Consider the following 23888-nt stretch of genomic DNA (forward strand, 5'->3'; position numbering starts at 1 on the left):
ATATAGCATAACTTACTTAACCAACCTCAGTTGTTGGACTTGAACATGTGTCCCATTTTTCAGTATTATGAACAGTGCCGTGATGACCACTTTATGACTCAATATTTGTGGCTGATCGTAATTATTTCTCTGGACGAATGCCCCAAAATGGAACTGCCTGTTTGAAAGTCGGCACATTTTGAGGCTTTTGATGAATAGGAACAAAGGTTCTTCAAAAGCGTGCTCACTCTATGCTCCCACCAACAGAATGTCTCTCTTCTCAAATATAGACAACGTCCCATGTCTCTATTCTCAAATATAGCTCTGCGTACCCACGGGGGGTTGTTCCAAGCCCAAGGGCCCCACCCTCATGATGCTCTGTATTTGTTTGCAGTTCCCTGGGGTACACAGCCTCCATGTTCTTGCTCATCAATAGCGCCAATCGCCAAGTAGCAGGTTTTGCTATAGCCACTGTAGGATGGATCCTCACTACCACTTCCATGGGCCTCGTGGAGTGGCGAGTGTGGTACATGGACAACACCTCTCTCTTTCCCTCTGGCCTGGTGTGCGTGGGAATGTGGAAAGTTTGCATTTACCACCATGTCAGCAACAACAGAGCCACATTGTGTCACCGTTACAGCTACCATGATACTTACCTCCCTCTTGATATTCGTGTTTCTCAAAATCTGCTGGTCGCCAGCATTCTAGGCCTTTTGGGGAGAGCCTCCATCATCTTTGCACTTAGGAATGTGTACATGGGAATTCTTTAGGAGAATGCCACCTTCAATCCATTTGTTGCTTCAGGAATTCTGAACCTGGCTGCTGGCATCTGTATCTCAGTCGCTGTGGTCTGGAATTACCATTACGTGATGAATGAAGAGGGTATTACCTTCCCCCCATCTCTCTCTATACCCTTCAAGCCAAATACGCAGGAGATTGGCAGTGCCTTTCTGGTGGCATGTGTGAGTGCCTTCATGATGATGTTAAGTGGGTTACTTTTCCTCTCTTACAAAATCCCCCTGGTTGGGCGCCTGGGTGGCTCAGTTGATTAGGCGACTGCCTTCAGCTCAGGTCATGATCCTGGAGTCCCAGGATCGAGTCCCGCATCGGGCTCCCTGCTCCGTGGGGAGTCTGCTTCTCCCTCTGACCTTCCCCCCTCTCATGTGCGCTCTCTCTCTCTCTCTCTCAAATAAATAAATAAATAAATCTTTAAAAAAACAACAACAACAACAACAAATTCCCCCTGGTTAACCAAGTGCATCCTGAAACTTGAGAGATGTAAAATTCCTGATTATATTGTCTTTGCAAATCCAAGATTACCAAGAGTTAATGAGAAGTATTAGCAGGATGTTCTATCACATATTTCCAAGGATTAAAGACCATGACAAAGGTAGTTTTGGGCAGAAAGTGGCTGTTTCTTTCTGTTATCTTCTGTATCTTTAGTTCATTGATTCACTGGTTCACTGTTTGAATTAAGGAAATTTCATTCAAAAAATCTTCCTCACCTGCCAGTTGGTCTTACCGAGTCTGATTTTTAATTATTGTTAGATAAATAATCAATACTATAAACCTAGTGTGTGAAACCTAGTGTATGAAAATAAGATTTTCTATGGTTCTCACATTTCCCTCTTAAACTTCTGCTAAAAACAACCAACTTTATTTCCTGTGTCATGGTGATAACATTGCACTATCATAAAATTTTCCAAAATGTGTGGAAGTGGAGAGAATAAAAGGAATTCACACTCATTGTCAGACTCAGCAATTACCAAGATTCTGTCATATTAGCTTTATATCTCCTTCTCCCCTTTTAATTTTTTTTTAAATATTTTATTTATTTATTTGACAGAGACACAGCAAGAGAGGGAACACAAGCAGGTGGAGTGGGAGAGGGAGAAGCAGGCTTCCTGATGAGCAGGGAGCCCGATGCAGGGCTCATCCCAGGACCCTGGGACAATGACCTGAGCCGAAGGCAGATGCTTAACGACTGAGCCACCCAGTGCCCCTATTTTTTTCCAAAATATTTTAAAGCAGACATCATGTCCTTTCATCCTTATATACTTCAGTGTTACTATCTAAAAATTGGACATTTCCTTGCATAAACATATTATGCCTTAAAAAATTTAATAATAATTCTATGGCTTATTTTTTCTACACAAGATGCCTACTCTGCCTTTTAAATCTTAAAGTACTTCACCTACCGCACCCCCTCTGCCTTTTCCTGTTTCTTTTTGTTTTTAATTTTATTTTTGAGTAATCTCTATGCCCAAAAGGGGACTCAAACTTAAAACCCTGATATCAAGAGTCACATGCTCTACCACCTGACCCAGCCACACACCCCTGCCTTTTTTTCATTTTAATAATTTTGATTTGCTGAAGAAAGGGTCAGTTGTCCCACCATTAAACTTGTTACCTCTCAAGACTTCATTAAATTCCAGGTCAGCTCTTTGTGGAAGAGTATTTCCAAAGGCAATGCCCTGTACTTATACTGAGTGCATTATAGCAGGTAGGATGTAGTAATTTTCCTTTTTAGTGATGTTAAGATTGATGGGTGATCCAGAAGAGAAAAAAACTGAACCATCTTGTGAATTTCTTTTTTTTTTAAGATTTTATTTATTTGTCAGAGAACACAAGCAGGGGAGAGGGGCAGGCAGAAGGAGAAGCAGACTCCCCATTGAGCAAGGAGTCCGATGTGGGGCTTGATCCCAGGACCCTGGGATCATGACCTGAGCCAAAAGCAAATGCTTAACCAACTGAGCTACCCAGGTGGCCCTCTCTTGTAAATTTCATCACATCTCCACCTTTTGATGGTCCTTCTGTGAATCCATTATTACACTAAGGATTAGAAGTGGTGACTTTCTAATGTGAACATTCTTGTCAGATTTATTAGCCAAGATGCTTTTGTAAAGAACTTTCTCTCAACAAGTATGGCTACTTGGGTTCTCTAAAATTTAGCTTTTATATTAAAGGCAAGGTAAATGCTTCATTTTTCTCCCTGTAATTGTTAAATTTCTAGAGTAAGGAGGAAGAATGCCTCAATGGTTTTGGCATTGACCAATGTATTTTTCAATTGTTTTCCCTATCAGTTTTCATTTTTGTCTTTTTTTTTTTTTTTTACTATCAACAACTCTTGAGTATGAACTCATGAGATTGTCTCCATGTTTTTACTATGGAAATTTTTTGATGAATTCAAAAGTAGTTGATTATCTCAACTTCAAGAATCCTCATTATGTGCCCAATAGTGTTTCATCCCTATGCTCACTGACTCTCATCAACCCCAGCCTTGGATTATTTAGTAATAAATGCCCAGCAGTATATTATTTTATTAATAAATAGTTCAATACACATCTCTAAAAGATAAGGACTCCTTTTTCTTAATATAACCACATTGTCATTATCACACCAAGAAAAGTGAATAATTTCATAAATGTAAAAAAATATGTAGTCAATATTCAGATTTCCCTAATTGTCTCATCAATATATTTTTTTAAGATTTTATTTATTGATTTGACAGAGAGAGATAGAGCAGGAACAACAAGCAGGGGAAGTGGGAGAGGGAGAAAAAGTCTTCCCACCCAGCAGGGAGCCTGATGCGGGGCTCAATCCCAGGACCCTGGGATCATGACCTGAGCCGAAGGCAGACGCTTAATGACTGAGCTACCCAGGCGCCCCCCATCAATGTTTTTAATAGTAACTTGGGGGTATCTATATATTCAGAGGTTTTCACTCAATTGCAGTCATTATTCCTTTTATGATCAAACTGTCCCATCTTTGGAAATGGAGCCACAGGGACATGTGGCCTTTGACGTGTCTCTATCAGGATTATTTTGAGATTAAATAAAGCAAAGCCCTTTACTGAAGGCAATCAAAATCTACTGTTTACCTCAAACAACTCTACTTTTTTCAATTAATTAAATGGAAGTGACTTTCCTAAAGAACAATATACTAGGGAGAAGGATATAGCAAGAGGGGCGCCTGGGTGGCTCAGCTGTTAAGCATCTGCCTTCAGCTCGGGTCATGTTCCGGAGGTCCTGGAATGAGCCCCACATCAGGCTCCCTGCTCGGCGGGAAGCCTGCTTCTCCCTCTCCCACTCCCCGTTTGTGTTCCCTCTCTTGCTGTGTTTCTCTGTCAAATAAATAAATAAAATCTTTAAAAATTTTTTAAAAATATAATTAACAACTACATTCATCAAATATTAGAGAGATGGTGAAATTAAAGCATACTTATTTACTCTATCTGATTATCTTTTACATCAGTGGTTCTTAACCTAATGGGAATTGTCCACAAAATAATTCTCATACACACAGAATTTTGCACTGATTCACAGATCTCTTGAAATTTATTCATGAATTTCATTTTCAAAGTAAGTGACAGTTTTCATTTTTTTTTAAAGATTTTTTTATTTATTTGACAGAGAGAAAGACAGGGAGAGAGGGAAAACAAGCAGGGGGAGTGGGAGAAGCAGGCTTCCCGCAAGCAGGGAGCCTGATGCGGGGCTCGAACCCAGGACCCTGGGATCATCACCTGAGTTGAAGCCACCTGAGCCAAAGGTAGACGCTTAACGACTGAGCCACCCAGGCGCCCCTAAGTGACAGTTTTGAAAAATTAATTTATTTTATGGACATTCTAGAAACCACCCTCCCTTCTCATAATTTTCAGATTATTTTTAAAATTAACTTTACCAACTAGAAGCCTATTGACTATTAATTAGTACAGATATACCCTGCTTAAAATCATTTTATTAAACATATTTCACTGATGGGTCCTATGATTAAACCTTAAGAAAAAAGGCATTTTTTAAAATAATGTCTGTGCCCAACATTGGACTCAAACTCATCACCCTGAGATCAAGAGTTGCATGCTCTACTGACTGAGCCAGCCACATACACCCTCCACTCCCCTTCTCCCATCCCACCCTCTGCCAAAAAGCATTTTTAATAAAATCAAGTCATTACTGAAATCATGTTCCTTTTTTTGAAGAAGAAGCATGAGCAGAGAACGTGTCAAAGGGAAGAAGTTTTCAACAGAAACTATTTCTGGAGCAAAGCAAAAAAAATTTTTTTTAGGTTTTTTAAAAATTATTTATTGAGAGGGGGGAGAGGGAGGAGGGGCAGAGGGAGAGCAAGAGAGAGAATCCTTAAGTGGGCTCCATGCCCAGCAGACCCCAGTGTAGCACTCCATGCAGGGCTCCATGAAGGGCTCTATGTGGGACTCAATCTCACAACCCTGACGTCATAACCTGAGCTGAGATCAGGAGTCAGGTGCTTACACTGACTGAGCCACCCAGGTGCCCCGGTAGCAAGGCAAATTCCAAACAAAGTATGACCATGTGACTATCTTCACAATTTCAAGAATTTTGAGACGATAAAATAAAATATGCCAGTTGGAATGCTTATTCGCTTCCCATCCTTTTTATTTCTTAGTTGTTTCTGCTTATTTTTAAATATAAGTTTTATAATCAACTTGTGTTACTCCAGATTGGAAACAAATGTAATTTTACTGGGATCGTGCTGTTTATAAGTTAACTTAGGGATAATTTACATATTTATAATATTGAGTGTCCTTATTCAAGCACATGGTATGTCTTTTCCTCTGTTCAAGTCTACTTTTGTTTTTTGAGGAATGTTTAAGATAGTTTTTTTGGTTGGTTTTTGGTTTGGTTAGGCTTTTGTTTATTTGTTTTGTTTTTTGCTTTGGGTTGTTTCCAGAATGAGACAATTATGAAAAAAGGTACTATACACATTTGCATTTGGATTTATGAATGAATGCATTTTTATTTTTCTTGGATTGATACCTTAGAGTAGAATTGCTGAGACATATTCTAATTCATTCTTAGACTTTCAACCCATACTTACTTTCCCATTCAGCACTTATAGTTGTATGTGTGATATGGAGGTGGTAAATACTTCTCTTGGTGATATTAATACAACAGTTAATATAATTTTTAAAAAAATATGTATTAGGAGTATAGGTCTTGTTTATACAAATTTAAATAACTGCTCCCAGAACCCTACCCAATAGGTAAGCCCTTTGTGGACTGTGGAATGCCTTTTTTTCTCAAACTCTATAGGTGATCCAGTCAGCTCCCAGGTAGCCTCTAAGTCCTCCTAATGCCCTATTTGATTAAATTTTGAAATCATGCTTAAACCGTCATTCTCCCAGAGCACTGGCTGGCTTAGCTGGTAAAGCATGATACTCTTGATCTCAGGGTGCTGAGTTCAAGCCCCACCTTGGGCATAGAGACTACTTGATGATAGATAGATGATAGATGATAGATAGATAGATAGGTAGATAGATAGATAGATAATAGATAGATGATAGATAGATGATAGACAGATGATAGATAGATGATAGATAGATAGATAGATGATAGATAGATATAGATAGATAGATGATAGATAGATAGGACTTGGGGCACCTGGGTGTGTCAGTCATTGGGCGTCTGCCTTCGGCTCAGGTCATGATCCCAGGGTCCTGGGATCGAGTCCTACATCAGGCTCCCTGCTCAGTGGGGAGTGCTTGTCCCTCTATCTGACACTCCCCCTGCTTGTGTTCCCTCTCTCACTCTCTCTCTGCCAAGTAAATAATTAAAATCTTTAAAAATAAATGAATAAATGAATGAATGAATGACCATCATTCACCCACTGGTGAATTCTTTCACCAATTTTTGACTATCTTTCACATGAGAGATGCCACCAAAACATTTAAGTAAAAGCTTTGAGGATATAGTGTATATAAGACACACACCTCCTACTTGTGCTACTTGATTGCTCACACTATTCACAGCTCTTCAGATGTTAAAATGACCCAAATTAAACTAAATAAATGACTGAAAAAATATGGTATTGGTTAAAAACCAGACATAATCACTTTATTTATTTATTTATTTATTTGAGGAGGGGAGGGGCAGAGAGCAAATCTTAAACACTCTCCACGTCCAGCACAGAGCCTGCAGCAGGGCTTGATCCCACCACCCTGACATGACCTGGGCCAAAATCAACACAACCCACCAAGCCATCCAGGCTCCTTAGATACACTGACTTTAGAGTGACATACACTGAAGGTCACACTGAGTTCACAGGAGAAAAATCAAAGGGTTAACATAGAGGTCCCTCTTTTCAAAGAATATTTAAGTCTTTGAATAGTATAGTGTTTGAAAATATTTCCCCACTGTGTTATAAGTCTATCAGCTATTTAAATACATGTTCCAAAAACATTGCCTAGAATGTTAAACAGACACTTTGCCTTTAGGCTTTATATCATGATTTGTGGGAACAGATACTTCCTCTCTGATGGAGAGCACTCCCTCTCCCCACCCTGTTGAGACCAAAAAATGTCTCCCTCTGATGGACTGAGTCCCATGTATTCCCCATGCAACCACAAGAATGGCTTGTAAAATGGTTCCTAGGTAAACATCATGTTTCCCCCAATGAAATCTTTCCCTATAATAGGTCAAATTAAAGCCAACTTTACATATAAGGGCTTTGAAAGTGGATTTGTGTAATTTAAGTAGATCAAAACCATGGGTTACTTGGAAAATGGAAGCTTGTAGAAGACAAGCTCATGAAGAAGCGTTGCTCGAACACACTTCTCTCCCAGAAGAGAGATGGTGACCATGAAGAATGGCTCAACTGCCATCTGTTGGTCACAGAGGCAAGAGACTGAGTTGGCTTTGGTGGAAATTAGGTGGTGAGCCTCTGCTGCCTTCAATCTCAACAGAGAGCAAGCCGATGGGTCATAAAGACTTTAGTTACAAAAGATGGGATCACCAAGGAATGAGGGAAAAGGGCAAAAGAAGGAAGCAAAAAAATGAGTTTCAAGACCTTCTGAAGTACCTTTTGGAAAGATTATTTTTTACCGGAATAAGCAAAGAGAATGTATCCTGTGTATTTCCAGTTGGTGCTAGAGGATGCTGTAAGGGCTGGTGGTATTTCTTTCATTCTTTCCCTCCTATAGAGACCCTTCCAAGGTAACCAGGAGCCAGAGAGATGCCATATGGCACTTGGGCTGGAGACAAAATCAAAAGTGCCAGAACATTTGTTGTTGAGACCCGGGAACTAAGGAGTCCACATAAGGGTAATAACACTCCAAGTCTGAGGGTCCTCCCTCAGGGTGGCCAGGTTAGTGCTGACAATTCCTTCATCCTCCCCAGCCTTCCCCCTCAGTCCCACCTCGGACTCTAAGGAAACACCAGGAGGTGACTGTTGTCCTAATGCCCAATATATTGATGTTTCATGGTTCATGGATTGCTTTCACCTTTCTCTTTCTGGCAGCCCTGGACAATGTGCCGGGTTGGCTTGAGCACCGGGAAGCAAAGAGTTCCTGTGGCAGAGAAAGGATGCAGGGCGGGTGGCTCCCAACTTCCACATGAGGGATCAAAACATAAGATTCTGGGGCACCTGGGTAGCTCAGTCATTAAACGTCTGCCTTCAGCTCAGGTCGTGATCCCAGGGTCCTGGGATTGGGCCCTGCATCAGGCTCCCTGCTCTGCAGGAAGCCTGCTTCTCCCTCTCACACTCCCTCTGCTTGTGTTCCCTCTCTCACTGTGTCTCTCTCTGTCAAATAAATAAATAAAATCTTTAAAAAATATATGTATATATAAGATTCTAAGTGGATTGTCCCTGGTCAGAAAGAGGAGCTGGGGTGAAATCTGAGGTCTTTAGACACAGTCCTCCAAAATAGTAGTGAAAGCAACTAATAGAATTATCTGCTGGAGAGCTGTTTTTCTGCTCCAAAAGCTTATTGTCCACATGACTGACGGGTCTTATTGGAGACTTCACACACCACCACAATGTCCTCTGCATATTCTCCCTAGGACATGTGCTCTTTCTCTTTAAGAATGGCACATGACTTCTGGAGCCTAGAAGATTCCATCCATCTGTCTTTCCTAGAGTTCTCTTGTCTCCACTTCTAAGAGAGAGACTCCTCCAACAGAGAAAATCAGGGGAGCAGCAAATAGTGTGTGTGGGTTCTCTGAAATGTCAGAAGTCCATCTGGATTCCTGACTGGCCACACTTGTGTTAGAAACCTAATTCCACAGAGCACAGATGTCCTACTGCTGTTTGAGTATACACATCAAATTCATGAGAAAACATATGCCTTCTTTTTAAAATATCAATAAATCCCTCTCCACAATAGCCTCAAACTGGAGACAACCCAAATGTTCAGCCATGGAAGTAAAGATACACAAACTCGGCATGCCCATACAATGGAATGCTATACCACAATAAAAATGAGTGAAGTGATGTTTTATTCAACAACACAGGCGAATCTCAAAAACATTATGCCAAGCAAAAGAAAACAGACCAAAGATAGATTATATTCTGTGGGTTTCCATTTTTGTGAAGTTCAAAATAAGCAAACATAACTTATGGTGGGGGACACCAGAATAGTGGTTACCCATGGGTGATGGGCAGGCCTAGTGGATATTGACTAGCAAGAATCCAGATTATTCTTTTTATCTGAGTGGATGTTACAGGGGAACCTCTGTAAAAATTCCTTGAACTGCACATGTAAGGTGAGTATTGGTAAAAAAAAAAAAAGGGGGGGGGTGCGCCTGGGTGGCTCAGTTGTTAAGTGTCTGCCTTTACCTCAGGTGATGATCCCAGGGTCCTGAGTTCGAGCCCTGCATTGGGTTCCCTGCTCAGGGGGAAGCCTGTTTCTCCCTCTCCCACTCCCCTGTCTGTGTTCCCTCTCTCGCTGTATCTCTCTCTGTCAAATAAATAAATAAAATCTTAAAAAAAACACAAAACTCTTTGTAAATTATACCTCAACTAAAGTATGAAACAAAAAGAAAAATTAAAAATACAAGTTTCTCCCACTTCTTCCTTTTTGCTATCACCCTTCTGCCCTTTTCTCTCCTTTCTGCATAATTCTGTTCCTGGTTCACTTTAGTGTGAGTTTCTAGAATTTTGATCACAGTAAATTTAAAATTGCATAAATTTACAACCTTAAGCATAGTCAGGTGACGACCATAGTTAAGGTAGAATACAGAGGGGGAATAATGGTATTGACCTTTCCAACTGAAACAAAACAACGAGGTCTATGTCAATATCTATCCATAATCCTTGTCCAAGAAAACTTAGGGAAAGTACATCCCAATGACCCTGACCTTGGCTCCTATCATGACACATCTTTCTTTCAATCCACTGTGGACCTTCTTACAATTTTTCTTCTTATAATTTTCATTACTTATAGTGACTATTTGGTCTAGGACCTCAAAAAAGAAATTTCTATTCTAGAAGATTTCTCAATTCTTCAACAGGTGTTCGACCGCTCTGGTGCTTTACTGCATCTCTTGTCGTGTACCTGCTACTATAAATTGACAGAGCAGCCCTGGTAATCATGAAAACATAGGAATGTTTGTGCTTTTTTAAAGCCAGCTCTAGGCTCAATGTGGGGCTTGAACTCACAACCCTGAGATCAAGAGTCACGTGCTCTACTGACTAAGCCTGCCAGGCACCCTAAGAATGTCTTGATTTACTTGTTTTCCTTACAGTCTGGTGGCTACTATTTGTACTTCTGAGAAAGTCTTTTTGTCAGGTGAAACTACTGTGGTTTACTTTTTGCCCTGAGACAACATGGGAGTCACTTTAGTTTAATCATTTCATCTTCTCTGTGAAGAGGTTAAATGTCACTGGCTAGTCCCAAAAAGGAGGGAAGACCAGGCCCCTCTTATTTTGACATAAACGCACATCATCACATTTTTGGCATGGCCACTAGCCTCTACATTGTTGGCTTTTTTAAACTGAGTTTATTTGACTATCACTTGGAATGTGAAATATAGCTCCCAACACTGGGTAATGTCATCTCCACCATCTCATCTCTTCACACGCCACAGTGACATGACTGAGTGTGCATGTGGGAAAGCAAATGGCTGACTGGTGACTTAGAAATGGAAGTGACAACTCATATGGAATATAGGAAACAGCACAGAGGATCATAGGGGAAGTGAGGGAAAACTGAATAGGAAGAGATCAGAGAGGGAGACAAACCATGAGAGACTCTTAACTCTAGGGAACAAACAGGGTTGCTGGGGAGAGGGGATGGGGTAACTGGGTGATGGGCATTAAAGAGGGCATGTGATGTGATGAGCACTGGGTGTTATATGCAACTGATGAATCACTGAACTCTATCTCTGAAACTAATGATGTCCTGTATGTCGGCTAATTGAATTTAAATTTAAAAAAGAAAGAAAGAAAGAAATGGAAGTGATGGTGTGGCCAAGCACAGGGTGTCATTCCTTCAATAAATTGAACACACCTTTGCTCTTTATAAAATATCTGCTTTTTTTGTGATACTTTTTTATTGTAATAAAATATATATCACATAAAATTGACCATTTTAACCATTTTGAAGTGTACAGTTCAGGAACATTAAAGATATTCATATTGTGCAACCATGGCAACCATCCATCTCCAGAATGTTTTTCACCTTCCCAAACTGAAACTCGGTACCCAATTAACACTAACTCCCCATCCTCCCTCCCTCAAGCCCTGGCACCCCCTATACCACTTTCTGTCTTTATTATAAGTTTGACTAATCTAGGTCTCTCATATAAGTAGAATCATACAGTATTTGTCCTTTTGTGACTGGCTTCTTTCACTTACATAATGTCCCAAGGTTCATCTGTGTGTTAGCAGGTGTCAGGATTTCCTTCCATTTTAATGCTGAATATTATTCCTTTGTGTGGATGGACCACATTTTATCTGTTCACCCATAAATGGGCATTAGGATTGTTTCTCTTTTAGGGCTGTTGTGAATAAGGCTGCTATGAACATGACTGAGTCCCTGCTTTCTCTTCTTTTGGTTATATATTTTTCCAGAAGTGGAATTTCTGCACCGTATGGTAATTCTGTGTTTAAATTTTTGAGGAATCTCTGTACTGTTTTCACAGTGGCTGCACCATTTCACATTCTCACAAAGTACAATGATTCCAGTGTATCTGCATCCTTGACAACACTTGTAATTTATTTTTTATAAAAGTATTGGCTTTTACACTCTGGAAAATAGTATGGAGGTTCCTGAAAAAGTTGAAAATAGAACTACCCTACAACCCATCAATTGCACTACTGGGTATTTACCCCAAAGATACAAATGTAGAAATCCAAAGGGGTACGTGCACACCAATGTTTATAGCAGCAATGTCCACAATAGCCAAACTTTGGAATGAGCCAAGATGTCCCTCGACAGATGAATGGATAAAGAAGATGTAGTATGTGTGTGTATATATATATATATAAAATACACAATGGAATATTATGCAGCCATCAAAAGGAATGAAATCTTGCCATTTGCAACGACGTGTATGGAACTGGAGGGTATTATGCTGAGCGAAAATAAGTCAATCAGAGAAAGACATGTATAATATGATCTCACTGATATGAGGAATTCTTAATCTCAGGAAACAAACGTAGGATTGCTGGAGTGGTGGGGGGTGGGAGGGATGGGGTGGCTGGGTGATAGACATTGGGGAGGGTATGTGCTATGGTGAGCGCTGTGAATTGTGCAAGACTGTTGAATCACAGATCTGTACCTCTGAAACAAATAGTACATTATATGTTAAAAAAAAAAAAAGATAGCAGGAAGGGTAAAATGAAGGGGGGACATCAGAGGGAGAGATGAACCATGAGAGACTATGGACTCTGAGAAACAAACTGAGGGTTCTAGAGGGGAGGGGGTGGGGGGATGGGTTAGCCCAGTGATGGGTATTAAGGAGGGCACGTAATGCATGGAGCACTGGGTGTTATATGCAAACAATGAATCATGGAACACTACATCAAAAACTAGTGATGTAATGTATGGTGATTAACATAATAAAATACATTTTTTTTTAAAAGTACTGGTTTTAAAAGGTCTTTAGTTTCACTAAGGTAGAGACAAGAGGCAAGTATTTATATTTTCCCATACATTGTTGTCCTTCAAGCTTCAGTTTCATTTTTATGGGACATAGAGAAGACCACAGATGGCCATTAGTATAACTGACATAGAATTTGTCTATTTTTTTATTCTCTTTTAATATGAATAAATGCCATCTGCTATTAGGAGAGCCAGGAAGCAGTGTCAAAGCCTGGTTTTGCCATTTATATCTATGTGACCTTGTGTAAGTTACTTTTCTGTGCTCAGTCCCCTCATCTAGAAAATGGGATCATAATTGTATACCTATCATTGGACTGTGATGAGGATTGAATGTGTTAATATTAAAAAACTATTTGGGATATGGCATGACCTATACAAAATATAAGGTATGTGTAATATACATTTGGTAAGAGGCAGGATATGTTGGGCTTTGTTGAAAGCCCCAGACTCTACCTAACTGTACTTCTTTTACCATAGGTGGATCATCTCTCTTCGTTGATCTTTTAATGTTGACTGGAACTTTTCACCTTCCTGTTTGAAATTTCCTACTGCTATGAAGACTGTTTGCCATTCTCCAATCTTCTGAATGCTTGAATCCTTCTACATGGCCCTTGGGTAAAATCTTAAAATAAGATATAGGGAGTCTTTCACATTTGGCCTTCAGGAAAAACAAGTTCCCACCCCACCAGTTTCAGATACAGATGGGCCAAAACTTCCCTAAACTGGCATGTTTTCCTGTATTTGTGATCTTCTCCTTCCTAATTCCTTCATGCTCCCAAAACTCACAGATCCTGTCGTCCATTCCCTTCAGAACTCCATTGGTAAGTAAACACTATTCCTGGAAAGTGAGGTGATCAACCTCACTCTCGGCAGGCAACCCCAAACTCATTTGGCTAATGTAACAAACTCCTGCCTTCATGCTATTAGAAAGCTCATTCCCCAGGAGACAACAACTGGTGTTGGGAATATCAGACTTCATAGCAAGGAGATGTATTTCTGCATGGGCAGAAAATCTTCTTCATGGGCAGTCATTTATGTGATCCATACACCAGCCCCCTCTAAACAGACCTGCCTCATTTCCTTCTGCTAATCAGCGAAGGGAGAAGCCCCAGGAATATCATTTTCTGATTATCCCTGCTATGAACTCCCAAGGATTAAAACTGAAAAAGATAGGTATAATTTGGCCAAAATCATAGGAAATCTCCTATGATTTTCTTCATAGGAGATATTTGCTTCATGTAAAATACATCAACTTATTGGAGCACCTTAGTGGCTCAGTCAGTTGAGTATCTGACTCTTGATATCACCTCAGGTCTTGATCTCGGGGTTGTGGGTTTGGGCCCTGTGTTGGGTTCTGCACTGGACATGGAGTCTACTTAAAAACAAACAAACAAACAAAAAAACGATTTTTGAGTATTACCCAAAAGAAGCCAAGTCTCAAGGTGAGTTTTGAGCAAGTGGTGGGTAAAAAAAGTAAATAGGCATGATATGTTGTGTGCAACATATTTTAGATTGTCAAGGTCATGTTTATTCTGTTTTTCATTTAAAAGTATGTATTTTATTAAAAACCATATAATTTTTAGGAAAATATGAATGAGTCTCTGTCCGTCTCAATTGATCAGGGTTACTACTCCTTTTGTGTGCATACTTCCAAAAAAAAAACCTTTTTGTTTTTTTAAAGATTTTATCCATTTATTTGACAGAGAGAGAGACACAGCTAGAGAGGGAACACAAGCAGGAGGAATGGGAGAGGGAGAAGCAGGCTTCCCGCAGAGCAGGGAGCCCCCTGCGGGGCTTGATCCCAGGACTCTGGGATCATGACCTGAGCCAGAGGCAGACACTTAAAGCCTGAGCCACCCAGGTGCCCCTAAAAAGTTTTTTTAATGGCTCATTTTTTTTTAAGATTTTATTTATTTATGTGACAGAGAGAGGGAGAGAGCACAAGCAGGGACAGTGACAGGCAGAGGGAAAGGGAGGTAGAAGCAGACTTCCCACTGAGCAGGGAGCCCAATGCAGGACCCAGGACCCTGAGATCATGACCTGAGCTGATGCAGACGTTTAACCCACTGAGACATCCAGGCTACCTGAGACATCCAGGCTACCTGCATCCTAAATTTTTTAAAGTGTATGTACATATCTATTGTAGAACTATAAAGGAAATTATGTGTGTATTCTTTTATTCTTTTTTTTTTAAGATTTTTATTTATCTGTCAGAGTGAGAGAGCACAGCAGGGGGAGCGGCAGGTGGAGGGATCCCAGGACCCTGGGATCATGACCTGAGCCGAAGACAGACGTTTAACCAACTGAGCCACCCAGGTGTCCCTATATGTGTTTTCTTTTGACACAAATGATCATACCATATATATTATTATTCATTTTATTTTTCCTTTTTTTGGTGTACTATAGAAGTTTGTTCAGACAGTTCATATGGATTAACTCATTCTTAATAATGGCCTTGTAATGTAATTCTGGGTGTACCATAATGCAGTTAACTATTACTCTATTAGCAGACATTTATTATTATTTACTTCCAATTTTTCTCTATGATAGATGGTATCTATCTTTCTCTATGATAGCTAAAACTACCATCTCTCTATGTATATTTTTGCATACTCTTATCTATAGTTTAGTGTAACTCCCAGAATTGGAATTGTTGAGCAACAGCTGTGAACATTTCAACTTTTGGGAGATATGTCACATCGTGTTCCAAAAATGCCTTGCAAATTAATACTGTCACCATGGTCATTTTATTCTTACATAAAATATTTAGAACCCTAATTGAAGGTCAATACATATATTAGACACTTATCTGTGACTTTTAGATAAGAAGGACAAGACATCAATATTTAGCACTTTCTAACTTGTGGCTCACTCAGTGTTTATTTTTTCTCTTGGGTGTTCCTGGCTTGACTCCATGATGCCTCTACCTTGTCTTCAGTCAACCTGAATTGAAGCACTGTTTTCTCAAAATGATAGGCCTCTTCTTCAGTTATTTGGCCTGGGCTTTTGGCATCAGCCTAGCCAGCAGCAGATCCTGGCGCGTGTGGGAGTTTAACAGCAACATTGTTCCCATTGTGTTCATTGGACTTTGGGAAGCTTTCTATTTTCAAAGATTTAACATCTCTGGCTCCATTGTTGAGTTGCCGATGCACAGCAGGATCAATGAGAGCTGGGTCATGTCGGATGAAATCTATTATGGGCAGGATCTGATATTGTTAGCAAATTTTATGAAGTCAGTAGTCCTGATCTTTGGCTCAGTGGCGCTTTTGGTCAGCCGGGTCCGTGCCCCATACCCAGATTTCCTTCGGCTGTGTTACGATATCTCTGCCTTCTTTCTTGTCTTCAGCGGTAGTTGTACTATGATTACGGTGAGCTGGAATTTCACTGCAGATTTTTATGGCCTAACCACCCTTGACTTCCCACTCAGCTTTCCCATTGGGAAAGAAATGCTAATAAGGAAACGCTTCTCCTACGTGTTCCCACTAGGACTCACAACTGCCACCTTGTCGCTAATAAGTGCTGCCATGTTCTTCTGTGAAATATTTTCCATAAAACAGTGGAGTCAAGTGAAACCCATGGCTGTGGGCAAATGCCCAAAATGAAAGGTCTGAATGAAGGGCCTTTGTCAATAAAAATTTTTTCAAGAAACATCCTACCTACACATCATATTGTTGTAATCATCTACTCATTTAAAATAAAACATATTTGGTTTTTCAGGGTGTGTCTGCAGCTTTTATTGTCCTAGTCTTCTGTTCTGCAAACAGCTTCCTTTCTTTGAGGATTTTCACTTCTTGAAATCTGTAGGCAAACATATTATGTGCATACACTGTCAAAAATCAGGGTGCCTAGGTGGCTAAGTTGACCCTGCTTTTAGCTAGGATCATGATCTTGGTGTCCTGGGATAGAGTCCCACAATGCGCTGCCCACTGAGCGGGGTCTGCTTCTCCCTCTGCCCCTTCCCCCACTTGTGCTTTGTCTTGTTCGCTCTTTCTTGAATATATAAATAAAATCTTTAAAAAAGAAGTCATGGGTGCCTAGGAGGCTCAGTTGGTTAGGCAGCTGCCTTTGGCTCAGTTTGTGATCTCATGATCACAGGACTGGAATCGAGTCCTGCATCATGCTCTCTGCTCAGTGAGGAATCTGCTTTTCTCTCTGCCTGCTGCTTCCCCTGCTTGTGTTTTCTCTCTCTCTCCAATAAATGAATAAAATCTTTTTTTAAAAAAGTTAAAAAAATAAAGAAATCAAGGGCAGGAAAAAATACTCATGTAATGCAAGCACAGAGGTGGAAGCATCAACATACACAACCAATATAGGACTATGCTATACATTGTAGGATGTGTATCATCATCTGTTGCCTCTACCCACTAGATGCCAAGAGCACTCCCTCTCCCCACCCTGTTGAGACCAAAAAATGTCTCCAGACATTTCCCAATGTCCTCTAGGAGGCAAAACTGCTCCCCATTGAAAACCTCTGGGTTACAGGTAGCCAACAACCCTAGCTAATGAATGCTATGGCATGTTGATTTTGAAGCAAACTCTTTTTCAAATAAAACTGCATCAGCTCAATATATCATACCAACCATTTGCCTGGGTCTTTGGCTACCTTTAACTTGAGGGTCTATTGGTGGTGCTTTTACTTCCTGCCCAGGGAACATTTAGCAATGTTAATTAAAAATGTAATTTTTGAAGTATAAAACTATCATAGGGTTAGGTACACAGATAGATATAGCTGATGAGAGAATTGAGAAACTTGGGGGTAAATGTGAGGAAATTGCCTGAAACACAGCATGGAAGACAAATACATTGAAATTATGAAAGGGCACTTGAGAGGCCTTGAACAAAGAGAGCATTTCAGTGAAATAACAATGGACTGTGAAAAGCAGTATTTGAAATGAGGCTGAAATATTTTTTTTAAGATTTTATTTATTTATTTGAGAGAAAGAGTGAAAGTGAGACCACTCAGGGTGAAGGGCAGAGGGAGAAGCAGACTTCCCACTGAGCAGGAAATCCCCAGATTGAGAAAGTACATTGAGTCTTGAGTAGGATAAATAAAAACAGATTCACACCTATCAATTTTTCTACACTTAAATGTAGAAACTTCAGATACAAGGAGAAATTCTTTATTTTTTTAAAAGATTTTATTTATTTGACACAGAGAAACACAGCAAGGGAGGGAACACAAGCAGGGGGAGTGGGAGAGGGAGAAGCCGACTCCCCACTGAGCTGGGAGCCCAATGTGGGGCTCGATCGCAGGACCCTGGAACCATGACCTGAGCCAAAGGCAGATGCTTAATGACTGAGCCATCCAGGAGACCTTACAAGGAGAAATTCTTTTTTTTCTAATTTTTTTTTTTAAGATTTTATTTATTTGACAGAGAGAGACACAGTGAGAGAGGGAACACAAGCAGGGGGAATGCGAGAAGGAGAAGCAGGCTTCCCCGCCAAGCAGGGAGCCTGATGCAGTCTCAATCCCAGGACCCCAGGATCATGACCTGAGCCGAAGGCAGATGCCTAACAACTGAGGCACCCAGGCACCCCAAGGAGAAATTCTTAAAGGAGACCAGAGAGAACACAGCAATTAAATGATGAAGGATGTACAATTAGACCAATAAACGCCAGCCTTCTTGACAAAGAGCAAAACCAGTAAAAGTAATGCTTTCAAAGTGCTGAAAGAAAGTAATGGTCACCAGTAATTCTAGGTCTACTAACCTATCACTCAATAAGGACAAAATGAAGACATTTTCAGGTAAAGAACTTACAAAAGGAGGCACTTTCGGAAGAAAGTAATTGGACCCAGAATAAAGCACTTGGATCCAGAAGCAATGATAAACAAAGAAACTGGTAAGCTTATGGAAATATCTAAGCCAGCATGGATTATAATTTTTAAATGTTGATATTATAGAGTTTACAGATGTAAGACAAGAGAGAATAATTAGGGCTAAAACTTTTTTTTCCAAAGGTTTATTTATTTGAGAGAGAGTGAGGGTAAGTGCTGTGGGGAGGGGCAGAAGGGAAGAGAATCTTGAGCAGAGACTCCACAGTGAGCGCAGAGCCCAATGTGGGGCTGAGATCATGACCTGAGCCAAAACTGAGTGGGATGTTTAACCGACTGTGCCACCCAGCTGCCCCAGGGCTAAACTGTTTATTCTGAGTCATTGATTAACTTAAGATTTTAAGTGAATATATATGCTAAAATTTTAATGGTAACCACTAAACAAATAAAAGAGGATGAAAAGAAATTAAAGGTACAAGGACTGGAAAGGAGAAAATAAAACTGTAATTTTGTGAGGCAACATGATTACGTAGAAAATCCCCGAAAAGACTACATAATCATGATTTCATGATTTCATTTATAGGAATTTTCTAGGAAAGGAACACTCAAGACAGAGAGCAGTGGTTCCCTGGTGCTAGGTGTGGAAGTGGGGTGTGGCCACAAGTGGGCACTAGGGAACATTTTGAGCTGACAGTCATGTTGTAAACCTGAATTGTGATTATGGTCCAACAATTATATAAGTTTACTAAAACTCTGCAAGTTGTATGCCTTAAATGAGCTAACTTTCTGGTATACTAATTATATCTCAACAAAGATGTTTAAAAATAAAACCCAATGGCATTCCTAAATGCCAGTGATATCTTTTTTAAAACAGTGATTTTAAAAAATGTATGCTATTTTCAGTGTAGAAAGACCAACAGTGGTCCAAAGAGTAAATCTAAAAGAAGATGGGCAAGAGTTTCTTTGGGAAAAAAATAATCTTCTTTAAAGTCATGAAAGACAAGTTATTCAGTAGAGGCATAGGCTATATTCTTGAATGATATGAGTCAGTGTTGTAAATCAACAGTTTTTGACCATGTCCAAACAAAATCCCACAAGAGTTTTGTGTTCATCTGGGGAGCATTGTTGCTGCGACAAAAGATTAAACAGTGGCTTAAAACAATATAAGTGTCTTTCTTACTAGAGTTGTGTCCTCCAAGTTGTGACAGATTCTTCCTTCTTGTAGCCATGTGTCCTCAATAGGTAGATGCCAGCTTGTCTGGGCCCGTCTGCCTCTAGTGACCGGAGTATGGAGCATCCCTCATGGGGCCCTTCATAGGTTGGCCTGGAAGTGGTGTGCAGTATTTCCGCTCATTGAACAGTGACTAGTACCAGCCATGTGGCTGGGAAATTTAGTCCTGCTATATGTCCAGGAGGAAAGAAAACTAGGTTATGGAGAACACACAGCACTGTCTGCCATAGTTTTTCACAAAGCTTGATGTGCTGATGTTCCCAGGCTCTTTGTGATCTGTGCAATATGGGCTTGTTTCTTCCTGGGATATTCATCCCAAGCCAGATTCAGAGCTCCTGGAATATAAAGTACTTCAGAAAAACATTCAGGTTCATTTTATAGTTTGTGATAGAAAATGGAAATCATATTTTAATAGTAAAAAGGAAGACCCATTGTTAAATAAACTATATAGGTTTTTCTGTGACTTATCAAATCCTCAGACAACCAGTGCTGCACTGTACTGGCCAGAGTCTAATCTTTTTCCAGCTGGTGGGTACAAGAAGTGCAAAGGTTAGCAGAACCAATAGTGTGAAGCTTGGCATCTTCAACAACCACTAACAGTCTGACCTTGACTGGTAATGTAATGCAGTTCCTCAGTTTCTCCATCTGTGAAACTGGAATCATCATTGTTTTGTCCTCATATATGATTGTTATGGGATTAAAATAAATAATCCATGTAGATTCTTCAACATTTTTGGCATATATAAACACTCAACACATAATAGTTGTTCCTGCTGCCACTGCTACTTTGTTACTGTAATTTATATCCCAGATCCCTATTGGAAGATATTTGGTTGCTTTTACTTGTTCTCTGTTGAACAATACTACCCAAACATCTTTTTATTCCCATCTTGGCTGACTCATAAGTAACTTGCTTATTCACAGACTTTAGCCCATAGGTCAAACTTGGTTACTACAGAAGGCATGGATCAAAATACCTCTTTCTGTAATATGTAAGTATAAACTGAAGACAGAGAAGTATTGGCTTGATTTTCAGAAAGATAAAGAAGCAATTCCTGAAATCTGGTGACTAATAAACTTGGATTCAGTAATCTACAAAAACACAAAAATATGACACTAGATATAAAATTTATGAACTCCTATGATGATGGTGATCTTGGGTGGCCAGCATGAATTTTCAAGGAACAATCTAGCTAATCTGATTTCCACTTTCCCTCATGTTAAGTGGGACTCAGTTTGGCTTTGCAGACAGAATGGGCTGCAAGGTATTCTGGGACTTGAGTAGTCAAACCTCTGGGAGGAGGAAGAAAGTTGAGCCTTGGAAGAGCAAAGATTAGGAACTATAGGTGAGGCCAGAAAGGTGGCTTCAGTAGGGCCAACATAGTTCTATGACATAACTCTTCACCCTACAAACCAGGCCTACAGCTGGACCAGAAAAGGAGCTCCAGGGAAGAAGCCTAGCAGGAAGCCCAGTCAACCTTATAAGGAGGTGTGATGAAGGCTATGAAATGGATGTCCATGGCTGCAAGAGTGATTTTAGAACCTACTGACTATTGACAGAAGCTGCCACTGTAAGTCTTCCCATATCGGGACTAGTTTCTCATTTAAGGGCCCTGCACTATCTAATATGGTAGCCATTGGCCACATGTGACTACCAAACAGTTGAAGTGTGGCCAGAACAGAGATGTGTTCAAAGAGTAAATACAAATTGAATTTTATATATGTAGTCTAAAAAAAGTGAAATATGTCATTAAATTACTTTTTACATTGATTACATATTGAAATAAAATTTTGGGAATATTTAGAAAATAAAATATTAATATAATTTCATTTTTAATGAGTTATATTTTTAATTTAAAAATTATATTTAATTTAAAAATCTGGATTTTATCTACCTGAAACTGATGTAACACTGTACATTAACTAACTGGAATTAAAGTAAAAACTTAAAAAATAACAACTGAGATGCCACCATTTTTCCTGCTCAGCACAGAGCAAGAGTCTGCGAGAGTCGGAGATTCTATCCACTTCCATCCATTGTTCAGACCCTGCTGAGATGCTAACACGATAGATGATCAGGAGTAGCTGATGACAGAACAGAGGAATCAATGAAGAAAGTTGTAGGGATGGATGTGGAGTTAACAGTTGAAGAAAGAAACCCCCAATCTGTGGCATGTAAAATGTGATTGGAGCCAGAAGAGCTTCCTGGAGAATAATCAGCAGCAGTGAATGGAAAGAAAAAAAAAAGAGAGGAGAAGACAAACTAAAAATGATTCAGGAATATCAGCAAATGTTTGAGACTGAGTTAAATTAATCTTTTGTCACATTTTAGATGTACTGAACAAACAGCTCATTCCAGCACTGGAGATTCCAAGATTTCAATTATAAAATTTTTAGGAAAGGAGACTACCACAGGTATCTGGCTGAATTTGCCACAGGAAATGATAGGAAGGAAGCTTGGAGATCCACCTACTGCCTTAGAAAACTGCTAGTGATTTTGCAATGACAGAACTTCCACCAATGCATCCTGTTAACTTAGGTCCAGCTCTCTATTTTTCAGTAGTCTGTGATAAATGAAATTCTATGCAATTCTTTTTTTTAAAGATTTTATTTATTTATTTGAGAGAGAGAGAATGAGAGAGAGCACATGAGAGGGGGTAGGGTCGGAGGGAGAAGCAGACTCCCTGCTGAGCAGGGAGCCCCATGAGGGACTCGATCCCAGGACTTCAGGATCATGACCTGAGCCGAAGGCAGTCGCTTAACCAACTGAGCCACCCAGGCGCCCACTATGAAATTCTTAATTCCTCTGACTGTGCCTACTGACTGATGAAAGCAGCTTTTGATCATGCAGTGGCAGAACTGGATAGGTAAATGAAGAAAGCTGTAAGGCCTCTACACTTACCATGCAGTTACATGATAATCTGACACTATGGACATCAGACATGAAGGGTGAGGTGAAGAGTAGAATCAAGAAGCACTGCATGATGCAGAAGATAAAAATCAATGAGACATAAAAGCCAAAAGAGAAACCATCTCTGACCACTTCATTCCTTCTCATCCCACCCCCATTGGAAATTCCCCCACTTTCACTGAGAACCACCAAATCTGACCTTATTTGGTCTCACAATTTAGGTTCCTGCCCTTTTGGATTTTTTTAAAAACTGTTTTCAAAAGTTTTTAAAAATGAGTGAATTTCTGTGGATTTTATGGAGTCCCAGCTTTTATATTCCTTAAGACATTTGAGAGGACCACATAGATCCTTTTTCAGCATTACTGTATTGTCTTCTTCCAGATGTGGCAAGATCACCATTAGAAATGGAAAGTACATTTGAAAGCCATTAGACTTGTGGGTGATGAAAGTATCTAAGAGAGGTTAATCACACTAGAGGCATTGTGTTATCATTTTTCTTTTTTCTACAATTGTTTAAATCAAATTTTATACCAATATTTAAAATTAATCGGGTGTTGGGGTGCCTGGGGGGCTCAGTCAGTTAAGTGCCTGCCTTCGGCTCAGGCCAAGATCTCAGGGTCCTGGGTTGGAGTTCCATACTGGGCTCCCTGCTCAACAGAGAGGGAGCCCTCTCTGTCACTTCTCTGCTTGTGTTCTCTCTCTGTCAAGTAAATGAAATCTTTAAAAAAATAAAATTAAGGGGTGCCTGGATGGCTCAGATGGTTAAGCATCGGCCTTCGGCTCAGGTCATGGTCCCAGGGTCCTGGGATGGAGCCCCACATGGGGCTCCCTGCTCCGTGGGAAGCCTGCTTCTCCCTCTCCCTCTGCCCCTCTCCCTGCTTATGCTCTCTCTCTCTCTCAAATAAATAAAATCTTTTTTAAAAAATAAATTAAAATTAAAAATTAAAAAATTAAAAATAAAAAAATTGGATGTTAGTTTGAGGTGATTTTAAAGGTTGTTTGGAGAGTTCTTGCAATGGTTTTGCTGTAAAAAGTGTTTCAAACTCTGCTGAAGTATTACTTCAGAGAAAAACTGTGGGTGCTGTGGAGGGGAGGAAGACTGATCAGAGAAGGAGAGAAAAAAAGAACGGAGAGAAAG

General features: G+C 40.0%; 1 protein-coding gene and 2 pseudogenes across 2 annotated transcripts; all 3 read left to right on the forward strand.

Annotated features, from left to right (window-relative positions):
- The first annotated feature begins 352 nt into the window (after positions 1-352).
- Positions 353-10319, forward strand: LOC118356643 (annotated as a pseudogene).
- Positions 10320-13329: 3010 nt separating this feature from the next.
- On the forward strand, positions 13330-16539 carry LOC118356639. Of its 2 annotated transcripts, XM_035725937.1 has the most exons (3): positions 13330-13450; positions 13624-13656; positions 15774-16503. In XM_035725937.1, the coding sequence occupies exons 1-3, from the start codon at positions 13422-13424 to the stop codon at positions 16435-16437; spliced, it is 726 nt and encodes a 241-aa protein (XP_035581830.1). In that variant the 5' UTR covers positions 13330-13421; the 3' UTR covers positions 16438-16503. The 2 variants fall into 2 exon arrangements, with proteins under 2 accessions (XP_035581830.1, XP_035581831.1); XM_035725938.1 differs by lacking the exon at positions 13624-13656 and having other exon boundaries at positions 13394-13450; positions 15774-16539.
- A 2026-nt stretch (positions 16540-18565) lies between these two features.
- LOC118356644 lies at positions 18566-22846 on the forward strand (annotated as a pseudogene).
- The last annotated feature ends 1042 nt before the right edge of the window (positions 22847-23888 follow it).

The sequence above is a fragment of the Zalophus californianus genome, chromosome Y (assembly GCF_009762305.2).
Source record: "Zalophus californianus isolate mZalCal1 chromosome Y, mZalCal1.pri.v2, whole genome shotgun sequence".
Taxonomy (NCBI): domain Eukaryota; kingdom Metazoa; phylum Chordata; class Mammalia; order Carnivora; family Otariidae; genus Zalophus; species Zalophus californianus.